The sequence below is a fragment of the Cyanistes caeruleus genome, chromosome Z (genome assembly GCF_971803275.1).
Source record: "Cyanistes caeruleus chromosome Z, bCyaCae1.hap1.1, whole genome shotgun sequence".
NCBI lineage: Eukaryota > Metazoa > Chordata > Aves > Passeriformes > Paridae > Cyanistes > Cyanistes caeruleus.
The window spans coordinates 7,182,298-7,201,254 of record NC_141732.1 but is presented as its reverse complement, the minus strand read 5'-3'; the positions used below and the strand labels follow the sequence as shown (position 1 = coordinate 7,201,254).

The window sequence follows — 18,957 nt, the reverse complement described above, 5'->3', positions numbered from 1 at the left end:
GGAATGTGTTGTTTTAACTTATCTGAGCACTCCCAAAATATTGATAAACAAATGGCAGGACTACGTGAAAACATGAAGTATATCAGAGAATGACATGATCCTTTTTCTTGCTAGTTTGGGTTTAAGGGGTTGGTGGCAGACCTTGGTCAAGAGGGCAATAATGTTACTGATTGTATTTCTAAGCTTTCTGCTGCTTCTTCCTTGTTTGTTACAATGCCTTCAACAAATGTTGCAGCATTTAGTTCCTCCAATTTTAAAGAAAAGAAGGGGAGATGTAGGACCCCGAGCTGCATTAGAACAAATTTGACCATGAAGAGAAAGAGTTAAGAAGGTGGGCAAGGTTATCAGACAGGGGAGGAACAGTCGTGGTCAGCAAAAGAACACAAAGGAAGAGCCAAAGGAGATGAGAGATAGAAAAGTTGAACACACAAGTTGTGGTCCCATATACACAAATGTAATTATCCAATACAAATGCTTACAAGGATGTGTGCAGCCAGTTCTACAGGAGATACTTGTATGAGTAGATCTGTATACAGTATAAAAGTAACCAAGCTTAGAGAAAAAACAAATGATCTGATCCTCCTATTGGTGCTGTGTTATTCCTGTTCCTGCATGAAGAAATGAAGACCCTGGCACTGAACCTATGACAATGACTAGCAGAGAGCCTCAGGATACCCCTACTCTCATGTCAATAAATTCTGATTTGTGATTTAAATCTGTCAGAAAATGAAAATGGTAAAAATTAAACATTTTCCAGCTGTTTCTCTCTGGTTTACCTTTTTTGAAGGCCAAAGCTCTGTACTGCAGGTGGCCCAAGTGTGTGCAGAGTAATGCAGCTCCCAAAAAACCCCTTGCTTTTTCCCAGAAGTCATTATCACTTGTTCCCAGGTGTGTCCAGATCTGGCAGGAGAAAAAGCCCACAGCACAGTGGGCACCATGCCCTGCCCAGCCAGAGCTCTCTGGCACTGAGCAGCAGCAGCAGCAGCAGCGCCAGCACTTTTCAACCTGCTCCTGCCTTGGCTTCACCTGGGGGACAGAAGCCTCGGGAAATCAGCACTGCCACTCATGTTCCCAGCTTGGAGCAGCTGCTGCTGCTGCTGGGCAGATCCTGCCAGTCTGACTGCTTCCAAATGGGAATAAAGGCAGAGATATATGTACAGAGGAGCCCTGGGCATGTCCAATAAATATGGAAATATGTGGAGAGATTTGTTAAGAATTATTTCAGCTGTTATGGCAACAGTGCTTTCTTTCCTGGTTCTGTGCAATGCTTTGGGCCATTCTCTTGGTCTGGTTGCCTTGTCTTTGGTCCCATGTGAGTGCTCAGTTGGGGAACAGGCTGTAGGTGCTTGGGCCACTCTTGCTTTTACTCTTGGATCCCTTGAACAACAGGGTTTGTTTCACCAGGGGACTTTGTGCAGCTTTGTGACAGAGGAGAACTTCCCAGGCTATTTGGTGTTTGCTGTAGGGGAGGTTGGGTTCCTTTGCATAAATTTGCATAAATTCCAAGGCAGAACACTTGCTTTGTGATGTCAGGACATGGTTGCCACATTGTCATGGAGACATCAGAATGTTGCCTTGGTGCACGGAAGGCCTCAGTGTCAGAGCAGCTCTTGGGCTTGCTCAGTGCAGGAGCATCCTCCTGCTTGAGGCGTTTGTCAGTGGGCAGCTGCACACTGGCAGGAGCCTTGTTCTTCTTGAGTTGGAGCAGTGTCTGCAAACTGGCACAGCAGTGCTCCAGTGATGGAGCCACTCGCTGCTGCAGTTTGCACTGTTTACGGCTTTTTTTATTCCGGCTATTACCTGACAAGCCTGGCATGTAAGTAGAGGTTTTCCCTGGGTGTAACCTAACCTGGATTTTGTAGGTCTTCCTGCTTTTTCTTAGTGCCTGGATTGATTTTGAAACAGAAGGACCATTAGGATGCCACTGCTTTGCTAGAGCTCCTGTCAACAAGTTTAGCAAAAATGGGATGCCTGTAGCCAGGGGTCTGCAGGCAGCATTTGCAAGGGTTCCATTCCCTGCACAGGAGAGTCTGTGGCAGCAGAGTCTGTCCTTTCCTCAGTTTGCTGGCTCAAGCAGGATAGCTTTGAAAATGCAGAGACCTTCTCAGAAGGCCTTCTTAAGACTTTGTGGTTCTCCCCATAATTGAGGGAAAGCTTCTTTTGTTCTTAGTTTTGTCATGAAAGGATTTGATTAAGTTCACCCTTTTCTGAGTTCTAGAATAGCAATAGCCTTTGCAATGAAGTGCAAATTCCAAAGCAGTGAGTGTGTGCTCCTGAGCGCTGGAGCTGCTGTTGCTGTGCTGCACAATAGAACTGCCACAGCTCAGGGGGATTTGGGGGAAGATTTTCTGGGCCAATGTTTTCAGCAAGTTAATGAGAATTACTGCATGCAACTTATCTTTTTAAAAAGTACTTGAAAGGGAAAAGAGCAAAAGCTACTTTATCTGTTGGACAAGACTCGAGCATTGACTGTTAAAGAACACTTTGCATGTTCTTGATCAACTTTGTGTTCACTTACTGGCAAAAGAGGCCAAAGTGTAGGCACAAGCAAGAATAGTGCCCAGTTCCCTTTCTGCATGTTGGAAAGAATTATGCACCCTGAGGGATGCTGTCAGAGGAAAATACCCTCTGTTTGGGTTCACTTATTCTATGGGATTCAGCAGCCCAGGCAGTTTTCTCACCCCATTGCGTTCATTTTCCCTTGCTCACTGCAGGTCACCTGAGGCGTGTGTTCAGAGGTGCCGATCCTGAGGTGAGTGAGAAAGGAACCTTTGATATTCCTGTTGTTGGAGAATTGTGGAGCAAGCTGGGAGCTTGGCCTGTGGCAGTAGAGTGTAGGTGGCCAGCTGAGTAGGCTGAAAGGAAATCCATTTCCATGTCTGCAGCAGTGATAGCAAAGGCATTGCTGCCTATTTCCTCATCTTCCACTGCAGTGCTTTCAAAGAACCAGAAGACCAGTTTTGCAGAGAGAACACTGCTTCTTGATAGTAGCCAGGGTGGGAGATCTAATTCAGACAATTTGCAGTCCAGTTGAATTAAGCCATTTTCATTTAGTTGGAGTGACTTAGAATCCCATTGCTATCAAAGTGGGTGATTGTCTTTAGTCGAGCTGGTTGTAGAAATAGAGCAGAATAGAAGTAAGGTTATAAATGATAGGTAGCTGCCTGTCCCTAACACTACTATCTGTGCACAGAGCCCAGAACCAACAGCAGACTCTTCTCTGGCTCCCTCTGCTCCTGGAGAAGAGGCCAAAGAGGAGCAAAATGACCACGAGCCTCCAGCACTGGTCACAGCCCAGCCTGAACATTCAGAGACTGTAAGTGCCACTTCTGGCTGGTGTTGTCTTTAGTGCAAGGCAGAGCTGCAAGTTCCTGAGCAGCCAGCACTTGCTGTTGGTAGCTGAGGCTGCTGAGTGCAGGAGTCGTGCCAGCACCTAGCAAGTCACCCCAGCCAATGGCAGCTGAAAAATGACTTTTGATCTGTCATGTTTAGGCCCCCAATTGCTGGGATTCTGAGAGGGGCCAGCCTGAAGCATGAAGGCTCCCTGTGCCCAGAGAAGGGAGCATTTCAAAGACACTCTGCTCAGCCATGTCACATTCTGGAGAGGACACTGTGGTCTGGAGAGTCCTGTGCCCTACAGACTGGCCAAGTAGCTGCAGGCACAAAAGATGTGGATCTGACCACACAGGCGCTTTGGGGTGGTTTGTCCCCATGAGCTTATTGAGTGTGCTTACCTGGGAGTATTTCAGAGACACGTTGGGGATGTGAAATTTCTGACTGAAATCAGGGATTTTGGTGCCTTTGTTGCTGGGTTTCTGTTTTGCCTCTTCAGGCAGAGCAGTCAGTAGCAGAGCTGACAGGTGCTCTGAGCCCACATTTCTTCTGGCTTTTGATAAGCTGCAAAGAGATGATTTTGTTGTCCATGAATCCATGTGGGGCCACTCTTCTCTTGTGCCAGAAGACACAAATTGCACTGTCCTGAATCCTTCTTCTGAGGCAAAACCAGAGACTCCATATGTCTGTTGAGACTTTTCTTTCTGAAGTCTGCAGCTTTGAAAACTCCCCTGGAGCCTGGAGGCTGGGATAAAGCCACAAGTCCTTGAGTGCTGTCTTGTGTTGCTAAGAACAAGAAAGGCATCTCCAAATTCTGGATGGTGTCTTTGAAGTCAAATGTGCAACTTGGTGCCTGAGCAGCTGCCTGGGACAAAGCACCCAGGGGTGTCGCTCAACAGCAGCTGAACGTGAGCTAGCTTGGGCCCAGGTGGCCAAGAAGGCCTGGGGCATGCTGGCCATGTGTCAGCAAGAGTGGGGCAGCAGGAGCAGGGCAGTGAGCGTCCCCCTGTGCTGGGCAGTGCCGTGGTGCTTCAAGTCTGCTTCAAGCAGACTTCCATCAATCCCAACATAACAGTGCTCCCCACTTGGGCCACTTTCCTGCAAAACATCCCCTCCCTGCAGCCAAGAAGATTAGACCCTGGAATGGGTGACAATTTCATCTTTAGCTTTGTTTATTTGTCTATTGGTTTGATTGTAAAAAGGACTCTGTGTAGTTTCTCATTCTGCAGCCATTAAAGGTGCTTTGGCTCAACCCTTCCTGCCCACTTGCAGCACTGGAAGAGACTCTGTTAGAATTTGAATTTGGAAGATGGCAGTTCTGGAAAATGCAGTATTTTTGCAGGAGAACACATTGTTTGGGGTGGGGATGTTGGGGCAGAAGGAGCTGTTCTGGTGTCAGGCCAGACAGCAGGGTTTGCACATCACTTTCAGGTGAGCAGTGCCCATGCCTTTTGGCAGTCCATGGTTGATCAATAGGTGCTGTGTTTGGGAATTGAGCAGGAAATCAATGGCCTTGCATTCCAGCTGGTGCTGAGAGATCAGAGAGGCTGGGAGGGGCTGGGCTTCATTTCTGATTGCAGCCACTTCAGCACCACCAGTGTGCTTGAGTCCAAGAGAAGAACTTGTCTGAGCACAGATGCACAAAGACTGCAGTTCCCAGAGCAGTGCTCTGCGTCTGACAGCAAAGCACCAACACAATCCAGATTCCCCAAGAGTGTGATTTATTGAAGCAACCGGAGAGCAAGTTCAGCACTGCTGCTGATGGGGGCACTGGCTACCAAGTGTTGATGTGTGTAGGGATAGAAAATATAGTAAGAGAGTTTATAATAGTGAGATCTAGCTGCCTATCTATCTATCTATCTATCTATCTATCTATCTATCCATCTATCTATCATCTATTTGATAGATATCAAATATTCCATTTGAATTTTCCCATCTCTGCTCCAAAGCAGCTGGTGGTATAAAGGCCAATTGAAAGGCATCACTTTGAAGAGAGGAGGAGAGACAGGTTCCATTGACTGATCCAGAGGAGGCAGAGATGATTCCTTCTGCAGAGATAGTTGTTTTTTTCCCTCACAGCTCGTTTCCTCCTCCACTCTCTTCTGCTGTGAAACCTTCTTTTTATGCAACAAATTGCTGCATGTCCTAAGGGAGTGGAACAATCTCAAGCTCTAGGTGGAGTTGGAGACTTTGGTCATTACATGGATTACATGACACATGGTTTCCTTCATTGGCACCCCTAGGGGTGTGTCAATTCATTTGTTGATGGGGCCTTTGGAGGATCTCTGTTAGTGCCGCTCAGAATTCTCAGCTGACGAAAGAGGAGGATAAACACCTTGGTCCTCTCCCATATACTCAGGTGGCCATAGGGGCTCTCTGACCTCTATCAGAAGATCAGATTGCACACATCCTTATCTCCTGAATGAGCAGGATTTCTAACAAGAGTCAGAAAGGCAGGAATGGTGGTGCAGGCCTGAAGAGAACATGAACTCCACAAGTGTCTCTCACAAGGGATGAAATCACACAGGAAGCCACCTGCAGAGCCAGGATGGAGCTGTGGGACAGGGCTGAGTGTGAGTGACTATGGAAAGACAAAGAGGACAGAGCAGAAGGGGAGGGAGGCCCTCAGCAGACCCTTGAGAAATGGCACACATTTCCTGTCAGCTGCGCAAGAGTCTGTTGGGGATTCAGACCCAGCTGGACCCTGATTGTACTGCCAGTGTCACTTTGGAATCTGTGTCTCCCCATGGGCAGAGAACAAGCCAGGAGAGCAGCAGCACAGTGATTTGGGAACGTGTGAGCCCATCAGTTTTTGAGTCTTGGCCCACAAATGTTGTGTGGGGAGTTGAAGGCCATGTTCTCTTGCTTTCTGTGCAGGTTGTTCTGGAGAAAGAGCAGGAGCAGATTGATTTATCAGAGATGCCATGCCAGACTGAGGGAGAGCTGTTGCCAGCCCGAGAGCAGGAAGAGCAGCTTGGGCAGCAGGTGGAAGAGCCACTGGAGAATGGCCAGGTAAGCCTGACTCAGCAGGTGACAGAGTGCAGGGCAGGAAGAGGGGCATAAAACACAGCTCTTGGGACTGAGGAGGCCAGGAGTCCCAGAGGCACTGAAAGCACAGAGCCTTGTAATCTGCAGAGATCAGCACTGTGACAGGAGGGTTACAGTGGATGCAGAGATGGTCAAGTAGGCAGGAAGAAGCGACTAAATGAGTGTGATTTTGAGGCTGAAAGAGGGAAAAGCTGGCCTGATGGCAGCTCCCAGTCACTTGTTCTCCATTTGTGTGTACAGAGCATCAAGGCAGAGTCACAAGCAGAGCTGCCTGAAGCTCAGAGTGCCATGGTGGCAGTGAATAGGAGGCACCAGGAAGACATGAGGAACATTCAAGAGGAGATGACACTCTATCGGCAGAGAAGAGATCAACAAAACAAGGTGAGTGATAGAGTGGCAGCCACTCCACTCATCAAGCTGTCTCTCTCATGTGTTTTAGAGGACAGCAAGGAAAATCTCCAGGCAGAGATGCAGGATATTCGGGCTAGGATCAAGGAAAGGGAGAAGAGGCTGGAGGAAGAAATGAAGATGGTGGAAGAGGAAATCAATCACCTGATTCGGGAGAAGAATTTTCTACTTAAACAAGTGAGTGAAACAGCGATAGGCACTGCAGTCACTGCAGTCTGGTGGTTTGTGCCCTTCTTGCCTTTCCTCTGCAGAGCAGCAGGGAGCTGGGGTGATGCCTCTCAGTGCCATCCTGCTGTAGTGTCTATCCCAGCTGCTTTGAAGGAAACTTGCTGGTGTGCTGAATCCCAACTGCTGCTCTGGACAGTGGCACAAGCCGCTTTCCCCTTTTGCCAGCACTCGTCTGAATGCATTCCCGCTGGCCTCTTCCTGCTCTCCTTGTTTCTTCAGGTGTTTTTGCAAGTGAACACAGTCACCCAGATAGATGTTGAACACAAGCCACAAGCTGTCTGTATCCCTTGTGGAATCTGCTCCTCTCCTGCTCGTTCCCTTTCCTCACAGTCAATGAGCCTTGGCAGAAAGGGACAAGCTGTAGTCTCTGACTGCTTTGTTCTCTTTGACTTGAGGTTGGAGTGTTGACATCTCACCTGGCAGCCCGCAAAGGCTTCCAGCAAATGACTGGTGATGAGGAGCCCCAAGGTCGACATGAGGCACAGCAACTGTCCCAAGCAGAGATGCTGAAGGTTGGGAATGTGTCAAAGATGGAGGAAAAGTGGACTCATTGTGAGGAGGTACAACATTTGGACAAGGATCTGCAAATGTGTCTGCAGTCTTTGGAGGGGGAAAGGGATCCTTGGGAGGAAATGGAATGGTCATTGCTGCAGTCATCCTTCAGAAAATCCATGAAAATGGAATATGAAGGTGGCCATGAACTCAAATAAAACAACCTCTGGTTTTGACCATTTGGTTTCAGAAGCAGGTGTCCAAAAAAATCCAGTTTATGAGCTTGGCATGTGGCTACGAGCAACTTCTTACGGGCTTGAATTTGAAAAGGGTACTCGGGGTAATCTCTGCCAGTCACTTTTCTGACACCAACTCATTTCTACTCTCAGAGCTACCAAGGAGCCTTGGTTCCCCTCCCTGAGAAGTGGAGCCTGTGCAATTTCTTCATCTCCAGCACTGACACAGATGCTGCTCAGCCACAGGAGGATTTCCCGGAGCTACTGAGTACATCTAATTTATTTCTTGTCTGAGGGACAGTGAATTGTGTGCACATGCCAGCATAGCTGTACCAAATGTTCCTCCTCAGTTTGGTGTCACAGGGACATTTAGGTCTCTCCACAGGAAGTGCTCTGCTTCGAGACAGGGAGAGAGCACTCTGCATGTTGTTCCTGCTGTCCCTGAGGGCAGCCTGGACTCGTTAAAGTTTACCTGGCTTCCCTTTCTACTGAAGAAAGAAGCAGGAATTGTTGCTGGAGCAGTTGCTTGAGTTCTACCCATTGGCCCAACCCCTGCTCAGATCAGTCTCTAGGAAAACACATCAAGCCCTCTGTGATTCTGCAGCACAACCCATTTAATCTGCTTCTTGCCCATAAGAGCTGCCAGTGTTACGCCCTCCCATAAAGACCTGGTGGGGCTGAGAAAAGATCCCATTTCATCTGTGTATACCTTCACCTGTTGAGACAAAATTGATCCACACCTCGGTGTGTCTGATGCCAAAGCCAATCCCGTTGTGTCCTGAATGGGGGCAGCAGCTTGTCAGGGGCTCAGGCTGGCTGTGGCTTGTGGCCATGGCTTGTCAGTGCTCATGCTTGGCCTTTGGCAGCCTTGCTGTGTGCCCTGGCCCTGAGGGCTGCTGTGACTGCAGGGGCTGGAGCCTTCCTTAGCTGGGAGAGTGGTGCTGCCGCCTGGCCGGCCGCTGCAGAGCCGAGCTGGCCCGAGGCAGCAGCCCCTCGTCTGGGCCGGCTTCTGCATGGCCTGGACTCCCGAGAGGGACAGCATCTCCTCTGGGCAGCTGTGCATGTCACAGCGGCGCCTGAGCAGCACTGCTGTCCTCGCTGCCCTTGCCCGCTGTGCCCACTTGGGAAGGTGGGAGGGACGTGTGTGGTGCTGAGAGGCCGAGTCCAATGGCAGCCACTGATCCGCGCTGTCAGGGTGAAGGGAAGCACTGGGGTTCTTCCTATGGGCCACGGGCAAGGGCGTCTTGGAGCTCAGCCTGCTCATACAGGGTGAGGGTGCTGATGCTGAAAGCCCCCTTGGAATGGGTTACAGCATCAGCTGCTCTGCTTTACAGATGGAAAGGCGTTCATTCTTTTGGCAAACTGCTGCATGCTAGAGAAGATGCCCTCCTCTCCTGGCAATGCATCTCCCTGGGCTTTATTTCCTGACAAGAGAAGTCTTCAAAGGACTGGACAAAACCAGTCTCTCTGCTGGCCATTTGGACTGCAGAACTGCCTGGCTTGTTTCTCTTGCTCTTGTTGTTGTTGTTGTGGTTGCTGCCCAGCTGACCACAAAGGGTTCAGAGCCCCAGACAGTGGGGCTTTCATATCTCCTGGAAATTGGAATTTCTGCTTGAAAGTGAGAATCCTACATTTTGTTTCCCTCAGGGAAAATGGCGAATGTGGAAAATCCCAAACGAAAATACGTTGAACTGGAAAATCTCGGCAGAGGGTGAGTCCACAGATACTTCTACACAGCCTTGGGCCAGGTGTTTCGCTGGTGGAATATCCATCAAGTGGGAAGTCAGACAAGCTGCAAACATGTTTAGACATCAGGGTTAGTCTGCCCCATCTCTCCATACTGGCCAGAATTTGTAAGTGTGCTCAGAGGGCATTGCCAATGACCTCCCCATGCTGCCAACCAAGGTCTTGCCTGCAGCAAGGAACAGAACCTGGTAGATCTCCTTGTCTCTCAATTGTGGGACAGCTCTGTGGTAATTTCCTTAGCATTTGTGTATGTCTCAAGATCATAGAATTTTGCCACATGAATGACAGAAGAAGAACCCTGCTTACCTGAAAGAGCAACCTACCCCCTTATGATAGCTGTCAGATGACACTTCTCAGGGACCTTTTTTTTCCAAGAGTTTGCTAAAGGAAATACTCCATGCTCAGGATTAGAACTGCCCAGTTTAGAAACTGATAGCCGAGATGAAGGAATAAGCTGTCTTTTTGAGCTGAGGCAGGAAAGCCCAGCACTTCAGGAACAGGCCCAGTGCCCATGCACATGAGGGGAAAATGTATCATCTGCCTTCTGGCAGACCCCTCCTGCAACCTGCACCTTTTAGGTATTTACAGCAGAGATCTCCTGTCTGGAGTGGCTTTCACTGCAAGATCTAAATGGCTTCTCCTTTCTTTGCTGCTGTTTTGTTTCTAGGGCTTTTGGAGAGGTTTCTAGAGCACTTGACATTGCCACAGGAGGAGAGGTAAATGTCAACAGCCCCTTCAGACTCTGCTGCTCTCAAGGCCTTTCCCTACGGGTGACATCTGTGCCTGGAGCTTTGGGCAGAGCTGTGCAGGAAAGGCACAAGAAGCACAGACTGGTGCCAGCCTGCAAATTGCACTTGGGACAGTCTTTGTCCTTCTCAGCTGCCAGTAGGAAGGCAAGGAGGGCAGTGGTTCCTTGCAGAGAAGGACGTGCCCACTTGCTCTCAATTGCTAAAACCAAGGTTTAGCATCTCACTTAGAGCATCTCACTGTTCTTTGGGGCTACAGCTTCAGAGTCCTGAATCCTCATTTCTGGCTGACAGCAAATACATCTGAATGTTACTGGTAGCTTCTTAGCCACTTGGGAGCTGTACATAGGGAGAGATCTGCAAGGTGTCCCTAAAAGCCCAAAGGCCTGCCTGTATCCACAGAGTACCAAGGCACAGATTACTTCTTTGGAAGTGCAGGCAGAGCAGCAGAGGGTGTGGTCAGAGCTTTGTGGGTGAGACTTGATACACCTTTGTTACCAAGTGGACAAGGCAATGTGTCAGTGGTCAGGTGTCATGTAACTGTCCCCAAGGGAGCAGAGCAATGGGCTGTTGGATTGTCACTTCCTAATTACTCCAGTGTCTAATCACAAGGTGCTTTGGCACAGCTTGGCTGTGCCGTTCCAGAATCACTCACTCCATGTGAGAAGCTCCATGCCAACTTCCAAAGTTACAAATTTTCAATATCATTTTAGGTGGCCATAAAGAAAATCAATGTTCAAGGACGGATCAGGAAGGAAGCAATTGCTTATGAACTCATGGTCATGAAAATGAATAGGAACCCCAACATTGTGACCTATTTAGAGAGGTGAGGGATTCTTGTTTTATCCCACCAATATTTATTTACATACTTCATGCATGCAAAGTTAAAAACCCACTTTGGATACTGGCAGGAAAAAAGAACTCTTAATTACTGGTTAATTATGATTTCTCACCTTATCTCCAGTGGATGGAAGAGATTTTTGCATTTTGTCTGCATTATTCTACCCTGGCAAATGCAGTTTGAAAATTGTCCAAAAATCTGGATCAGCCTTATCTTAAGAACAAAACACCCTGCAAATTCATTTTTTCCACATTGGACTGGGGCTTAACTTTTTCAAGTTTTTAGGAGCACCTTTGAAGTGCTGAAAAACCACCCTAGAGAGAGGATTTCCCTTGCATTGCTGCCCTTTTTCCATTGCTCTGCATGCCAGGAAGACTTGGTGCTTATTGCCAGAGATACCATGTGTGACAGCTTTTTTATCTGGACTGTTACTAAAGTGCATTTTTTGCTTGCTGGCCATTTAAGACATCTCCTTTTTTGTACATGTGTCATTCTCCTTGAGACTGCACAGACTGCAAACCCTGCACAGCCTAGAGGCAATGTCTATTCCTTTTATTCTGTCCTTGTAACAAAGGCATCCAGAAACAAGAATCAACTGTTGTCTTTTGCAAACAGCAACGTAGCCATGCATGTTCATCTCCACACCCTTGTTTCCTTCTTTCAGTTACTTTGTGGGGAAGCACCTTTGGCTGGTGATGGAGTACATGGACGGAGGCACTCTGAGAGATATCATCAGTGAGACTCAAATGTCAGAAGGAGAGATTGCAGTTGTCAGCCGTGAGGTCAGGGATCCCACCTGTGCTTCCAAGGGCTTGAGCAAGATTGTCTGGGAAACTGGGGCTCAGAATGGGAGTGATTTCATGTGCCAAGCTTGGTTTCTGTGTTGCTGGTATGCTATGGGCAAGCAAGAGCCTTTCAAGTGAACTGCCTGCCAGTGTCTTCTGCACTCACTCTACTCACTCCTTGTACTCTTATCTCCTGCTGTTGTATTCTAGTTCTGTTGCTTCTGTTTGGATTTGCTGTTCTCCACCCTGCCTATCTAAACTTTTGCCTGTCTTCACTACATTCCTTACCTCTAAAGCAAAGGTGCTGGTGGCAGGATTTGAAACAAACAGCAAAGAAAAAAAGAGGGACTAATTTCTTTTAGGTCTCAGCAGAAAAGGATAGTAGTGCAGCCCAAATGCTGTTTGCGTCTGAGCACACCCACTGCAGCTGCAGTCACTCTGCCTGGTTTGCAGGGGACAGTCTACAAGAGCAGTTGCTGCTGCTGTTTCAAAAGCTGCCATGCCTTTCCTGACAAAGGTCCTGCTCTGCTCCTGTTGCAGCAGCAGGCTCTTCCTCTCAGTGGCACTGTGTTCTGCCATTACTCCCCATTCCCCTGCAAAGGGAATTTTTACAGCTGTTTCCTTGCTTGTGTGATGAAATCACATCACTCATTTTTGCCCCCCTGTTTCTGTTTTCTCTCTCAGTGCCTGCAAGGACTGGATTTTCTTCACTCCAACCATGTGATCCATCGAGATGTGAAGAGCTGCAACATCCTTCTCAGAATGGACGGCTCTGTCAAGCTGGGTCAGTGTATTCCTGGTCAGGTTCAGCCTCCCAGGGATGTGGGGTGTGGGGCTGCTTTCAGTGACTGCCAGCTCCCCAAAAATGGTGCTGCTGGCAGTGCAGGGGCCCCTGCTGTGAGCTGAAGGCAGAGCTGTGATGTGCACAGAGGTATGACAAGGTACCACAAGCAGTCAAGAGTGGCATTGCTGTGTCCCATCCAAAGGGAGAGAGCTACAATCTAAAGCTTCAGAAAAAGAAAGGCCATTGCTGGAGGAAGTGTAAAAAAGGTGGGAATTTTTTGAAGCAGCCAATGCCATATTTCCTTGGTTAAAGCCCTGAGGAAATCGAGCAGGAATGGATTTCCAGCAGATGACAAAGTGCATTCTGAGACTGGGAGTGGGCAATTCTTTTGCTTCGTTTCCTAATTGGAGCTGCCTTTCAGGGTGTGTTGTTTTCTCCACAGCTGACTTTGGCCTCTCTGCTCAGCTCACCCCTGAGCACAGGAGACAGAGCTCCGTGGCCGGCACTTCTGGGTGGATGGCGCCTGAAGTCGTGACGGGTCACCTGTACGGCCCCAAAATGGACATATGGTCTTTTGGAATCGTGGGCATCGAAATGGTGGAACGAGAAGTTCCTTCCTGGAATGAAACTCCTGTCTCGGTAAGGTGCAAATACTCACTGATCCTGCTGACTTTCTCACCTGTCCCATGTTCTGTGTGCCACTGGACAAAATGCCATTGCCATCTGCTGGCATTACTTCCACCAAGGTCCCCTTCTAAAAATGTCCCTGCAGCACATCAGCATCTGCTGTAGGTTTGGTTGCATCAGCAGGCAAGTGGCAGGTACCCAGTTCAGAAACGTGCCATTTTGGCCTGCAGCCCTGCTGGCCTCCGTGACATTTCTCCTTTGCTTTTTGAAAATTCTTGGAGCTTGTCTCTGAAGGAGAAGAATTTTTCAGTGGAGAGTTCAGCAGTGTGATAAATATCCTTTGAGATGGAGTTGGGACCTTCCTGTGTTCAATTTTCTAGAAAAAGAAAAAATGAAAATAAAGAAAAGGAAATGGAAAAGAAAAAACAAAAAAGAAGAGAAAAGGGACGAGAAAAAAAGAAAAAGGAATAGGATAAGGAAAAGGGGGAGGAAGAGGAAGGGAAAAGGGAAGGGAAAAGGAAAGAGAAAGAAGGAAAAAGGAAAGGAAAAGGAAAATATAAAACTAAACTTAAAATTAAAAATAAAAATAAAATCAGGAAAAGGAAAAGAAAAAGGAAAGGAAAATAATAGAACAAAAAGGAAAAGTAAAGAGAAAATACAAAAATCAAAGTAGTTCTGCTTGCTTTTTCCTTTGTTAAACAAAGCACATCCATTTTTGTTCAAATTCTAGCATCTTTTCAAAATCCTGTGGGACCTCCAAACTTTCAGGCTTTCAAGTCATCTGTACATTGTTCTGTCATGTGTCTGGGTGGCCTGGAAAAGTTCAGGATGTGTTTTTCTCCAGCTGCAGTTAGAACTGTGTGCCAAAGCCCCGGCTGTTTCTTGGTACTTGAACAGGAGGATGAGCCTGCAGTCAGGTGCCTGGGGCTGGGATCCAAGGGGTGCGGTTGACGCCGCTGCTGTTCCTTTAGCACAGGAGCAGGGCCATCCCTGGGCTGCACAGCGCTAGTGACAGTGAGCCATGCCCACTAGCTGAGCTCAGCTGCAGAGGGACAGGATAAAACCTTCTTTTTGATCTCTGCTGCTATGGGAAAAGTGAAGGAAGTTTTCCTCTGGCTTAAAAAGGATCAAAGTCTCCTTGGTCAGCATCTATTTCATTGCTACCAGCACTGGTGGGCGTTTTCATGCAGACTCCTAGGCCTCTCCCCACTGTCATTTCTGTCTGTTTTAAATGCTTTCTGCATTTCTTTCAAGAAGTAAAACAAAAACTTGATGATTTTTGTTTCATGGAAGCTGTGCTTGAGGGACCAACAAGCACGGCAGTGATCCCTTTTGTGCAATAATCCTTGGAAATAGTATAGCTAGAGCAAATTCCCCCTCCCAAATGGCCTGTCAAGCTATTCACACAAGTTGGAGTGAATCCTCAGAGAAGCAAAAGCTGCATTTGGTGATGGAGTTCTCATTAACCAGAGAACTAGTCAGTGAAAATCAGCTGCCAAGGCAAGATCTGCTGGACGTTGGAAAAGCTGGGGCTGCCTCGGTGTTTAAGTTTTTTATTGGTATAGGAAAGTCATTTCTGCCTCTCTGCCAGGTTAAAAAATGCCACTGCAGAGTGGAGCTGGAACAATGGGCTCTGGGAGAGCAGTTGCAGATGGGAAAGAAGCAGGTGGAGCCTCTTTTTTTTTTTTTTCTCCAGCCTCAACTCCTGATAAACATAAGAGGGACACCAAAGCTGTGGCAGCCCAACCTATTCTCGCTTTTGCTGCATGACTTCCTGAACTGCTGCCTTCAGACAGACGAGGCACAGCGCTGGTCTGCTGAGGAGCTCCTGCAGGTAAAATGCCAAGGGGCTGCAGGTGAAACAGTGTCTGAGGGATGGGCTCCTCCTCCACTGAAATCCAAGGCATCAGATGTGCCCCCCTCCATCTCACCTCCAATCTTCCTTCTGTTCAAATGGAAATGGTGAGGAATTCTAGCAGGACTGGCAGGGACCTGTAAAGCTCATGTGGTCCAAGTGCCCTGCAATGAGCAGGGACATCTTTAAAGGGATCAGGATGTCCAGAGCCCTCTCCCACCTGCCTGGAATGGTTCCAGGGACAGGGCACCTACAAGCTCTTAGGACAACCTGTGCTAGTGTTGTTTGTGTGTCCAAGGAAACAAGTTCTTCCTTAGACTTCTTCTGATTCCATCCCCTTTTTCTTTAAACATATTAGCCCATGTCCTGTTGTCACTGGACCTATTCAAAAAGATGTCCTGCACACCCTCAGAAACCACTCTGAAGTTTTGGAAAGTGGCTAGAAAGTCTCCCTGGGGCCTGTTCTTCTCCAGGTTGAAAAACTCCAGCTCTCTCAGCCTGGCAGAGAAAGCACCATTTCTAGAGCCCTGCTAGGGCAAAAGTCCCATCAAAATGAAGAAAGAAGAATCAATGGATGAGTGGGATTCTGGGCCAGGTTTGCCTGTGATGGCAAGGTCCTGCATGTGAAGATGGAGGTGCAGATGCCCCCATTGGTCCCCTTTCTGGGTCTGTCTGGGAACCAGAGGAATCCTGATTGAGGCTGTGAAGCATTGAGCTTGGAAAGTCATGGTTAATTGAATTTTGTTGATTTCTTTTTTTCCCTTTTGGGCAGCATCCACTTGTAACATTAACTGAGCCTGTGTCCAGCCTGGTGCCGCTGATCATTTCAGTGAAGAGGAGGAAGGAGGAGAAAACATCAGGACCAGCGTAGAGTCAGCTTGTAGACTAGGATTGTAGAGTAGGGTTATAGAGTCAGATTGTAGACTAGAATTGTAGAGTAGGGTTATAGAGTAGGATTCTGAACTAGGATTGTAGAGTAGGATTCTAGAGTAGCATTGTGGACTAGAATTGTAGAGTAGGGTTATAGAGTAGGAGTATAAATCAATAAAATTTCTGAAATTTTAACTCATCTGGAAGATTGCTTTCTTTTTTACCCTGTGAATAAACTCAGCATTTCCTTCTGACTTATCAGTTGTCTCTTCAAGGTGCAAAGTGATATTCATGGATTCTTTGGTGTGCTTTGAAAGTGGGGAAGGCTCTTCTTCAGTCATCCTCTCCAAAGTGCACTGCTTTTGGAATTTGGCTCACTGGCTGGGTTTTGCCCAGCTGTGTGGTATGTCTAATTGAGGCAGAAAGGGCAATGGCATTTGCAGGTACAAGCATTAGAGGTGCGGAGCAGCTGAAACATCCTGTGCAGATGCAGGCCTTCAGCTGTGACTCCAGAGCATTTGGGTTCCTGCCATTTGGATTTTTATCCCTGTGGTGGTTTCACATTGATTGATATTTGGAGAAGAAGAAAGAAAGCACCCACGGAAGTGATTTCTCTGAGAGGAGCTGCTGGGAGCTCCTTCTGTGCCTGGGAAAGGTCAATAGCTGGCTAGTGCTGAGAAGTGACAACATTTTGAACCATTTAGAAATTAGGTCTGCCTCTGTGAGATCTACATTTTAAAAAATAAAGCTTGGGAAATCTCTCTCTTGGCTTCCGGACCCAGAAGGTGACGGAGCTCTGGTGAGGCCGGCCCTGCTCGCCCACGGCCTGTGCTCCTGGGAGAGGCTGGGCCGGACCCCAGTGGCTCCTGGACAGGGATGGAGGCTGCAGAATCCCAGCCTCAGGCAAGGCTGGGCCACAGCTGCTGACATCTCGCTGACACTAAACCCTCTCCCCAGCACACACCGAAGGCTCCAGGCCAAGCCTCCCCTCCCAGCAGCTGCCGGGCAGAGAGAGGGGCCCAGGGCAGCCTGAAATCATCATCATAATTGCTGCAGCCACTGCCCACGACCATCTGCAGACCTGGCAAGATTTAAGCCTTTCATTTAACCCTATCAGTGCACAGATGAGAACTGCAGACCACCATTCTCCCCTCAAGAGAAAAGGACAAAGTGGGGACACGTAGAAGACAACATGAAGACACTGGGGTCATTAAAGTAAGAATTAAAGAAGGTGAATAAGGAAATGTCTCAGTGTTGGGCTGAAAAATTCTTTTGGTAGGGCTATGGAGATAGAAAATGATACACAGAAATATCTCCTTCAATTCATGAGAGAGGATGGGGGAATGAAGCATTCAAACTGTGCATGTGAACAGAGGCACGCACTGATAAGAAGCCAAGCAGATGTTGCAGTAGCTGTGATCCCATGAGAAGCCTGAACAGAGAGAGAGAGAGAGATGAGAGTGAGGAAGACCTCTTGGCCCCAGGGAGAGAAGAAGAAAAGCTCTGTTCCCAGAGGTGATGACAGAGACAGATGAAGGGAACATTTGCCTTTGAACAACTCATCCTTAAAATAATACCCCATGGCTGTGAAAATGGGAAGGATTTCACAACTGCAGAACTTAACCTGGGCAGATGCTATCTGTGGAAATGAAAAGCCACGAGAAACTGTTTCTTGTAGAGAAGTCTCGGTAGCATGGCAAGAGAAATCTTCTCTCCCTTCATGAACTGACAGAGGAGTATTGTATTGTTGGTACTGATTTAACATCCCATGTTTTGTGTTTATGCTGTCAGCTTGGAAAGGAAAGAAGTTAGTCAGGGGGAGGAAAGGAGTCCTGGAAGTCTTATTCTGATGCTTCTCATTCTTGTAGTCCTGTTAATAAAGTTTCTTTATACCTTTTATGTTTTGAGCCTGTTTTGCCCTTCTCCTAATCCATATCTCCCAGCAAAAACAAATGAGTAAGTGCACTGGTGATTTTAGCCAGTGCTAAACCCACCACATTATTTAGTAATTATAAAATAGAATTATTACAAGAAAAATAATTGTCCTGGTGTGACTTTATATATCTTGAGTTCTGTACCCTTAAGGTTTGCTTTGGGAGCTGGGGGGAAGTTGAAGCTGCTGGAGGCTGATGGGACTTTTTTCTCCTGACCAATTACTAGCCATTTCTGAGAATTCCCAGTGATTCTAACCATTGAAAAGTGAGATCAACTTGTGAATACCTATCGTAAGGCTTAAGACTGGGAATTTCTTGTTCTCTTTGGTTTCCATCTTTTGAACAGGTAACAAGGCTCCGGCTCCGGCTCAGCCTCTTCCTCCCCAGCCAGGCCAGACAAGGCCGCAGAGGGTGGGGGAAGGAGAAGAGCGGAGGCGGCCGGCCTGACTTGGTTTGCAGTTTGTGCCACTGAACTGAAACCTGACTCCATGAACATCTGCAGCTTTCCAAGACTTGAACTCTTTTACTACCTGGATGAGACTTACAGATTAACCCTTTTTTCCCAGAGAGAAAGGAAGAGAGAGAGAGAGAGGGATAATCAACATGAAGAAGGCACAATAAAACCATCAAAGTCAGTGAAGAAAAGAATTAAGTTTTAGATGGGGAAGAGAGAATAAGGAGATGCTTTAATAAGCTGAAATATTTTTCTGTTAAAGCTATAGAAATGGACAATAGTGTTCTGAAAATAAAATTCCTTTAATTCATGACAGAGTATATTGGGAGGAATAGAGTGTTTCAAAGTGTGGATTTTGAGCAGAAGGTGGAGTAGTTGTGATACATGATGTGCTGGAACAGAGGGGGAGAAGTAATAGTTGAAGATTTGTGGCTTTGTAGAGGCAAAGAAAAACCTTCTGTTTCCAGGGAGGCTCAGAGAGACAGATGAAGAGAACTTTTGCCTTTGAATAACTCATCCCTAAAAATGACATCCCTAGAATCATTTGACCCATAACCCACCTCAGAGTGA

At 47.5% G+C, this 18,957-nt stretch overlaps 1 protein-coding gene across 3 annotated transcripts; it reads left to right on the top strand.

The window, feature by feature from the left end:
* The first annotated feature begins 1,506 nt into the window (after window positions 1-1,506).
* On the top strand, window positions 1,507-16,194 carry LOC111945240 (serine/threonine-protein kinase PAK 2-like). Of its 3 annotated transcripts, XM_086867785.1 has the most exons (15): window positions 1,507-1,816; window positions 2,715-2,752; window positions 3,194-3,316; window positions 6,211-6,345; window positions 6,622-6,966; window positions 7,413-7,577; window positions 7,899-8,013; window positions 9,393-9,456; window positions 10,159-10,207; window positions 10,951-11,063; window positions 11,743-11,860; window positions 12,548-12,647; window positions 13,090-13,286; window positions 14,971-15,108; window positions 15,902-16,194. In XM_086867785.1, exons 1-15 carry the CDS (start codon window positions 1,741-1,743, stop codon window positions 15,998-16,000), a joined length of 1,875 nt encoding a protein of 624 aa, XP_086723911.1. In that variant the 5' UTR covers window positions 1,507-1,740; the 3' UTR covers window positions 16,001-16,194. The 3 variants fall into 3 exon arrangements, with proteins under 3 accessions (XP_086723911.1, XP_086723913.1, XP_086723914.1); XM_086867788.1 differs by lacking the exon at window positions 3,194-3,316 and having other exon boundaries at window positions 1,570-1,816; XM_086867787.1 differs by lacking the exons at window positions 14,971-15,108; window positions 15,902-16,194 and having other exon boundaries at window positions 1,556-1,816; window positions 13,090-13,472.
* Window positions 16,195-18,957: the final 2,763 nt, after the last annotated feature.

Excerpts from the sequence above, each read along its gene's own strand:
- LOC111945240 (XM_086867785.1), top strand. The coding sequence starts at position 1,741 with ATGGAGCCACTCGCTGCTGCAGTTTGCACTGTTTACGGCTTTTTTTAT. Across the intron at positions 1,817-2,714 it reads TTACCTGACAAGCCTGGCAT|GTCACCTGAGGCGTGTGTTC; the intron begins GTAAGTAGAGGT and ends TGCTCACTGCAG. Across the intron at positions 11,861-12,547 it reads TTGCAGTTGTCAGCCGTGAG|TGCCTGCAAGGACTGGATTT; the intron begins GTCAGGGATCCC and ends TTTCTCTCTCAG.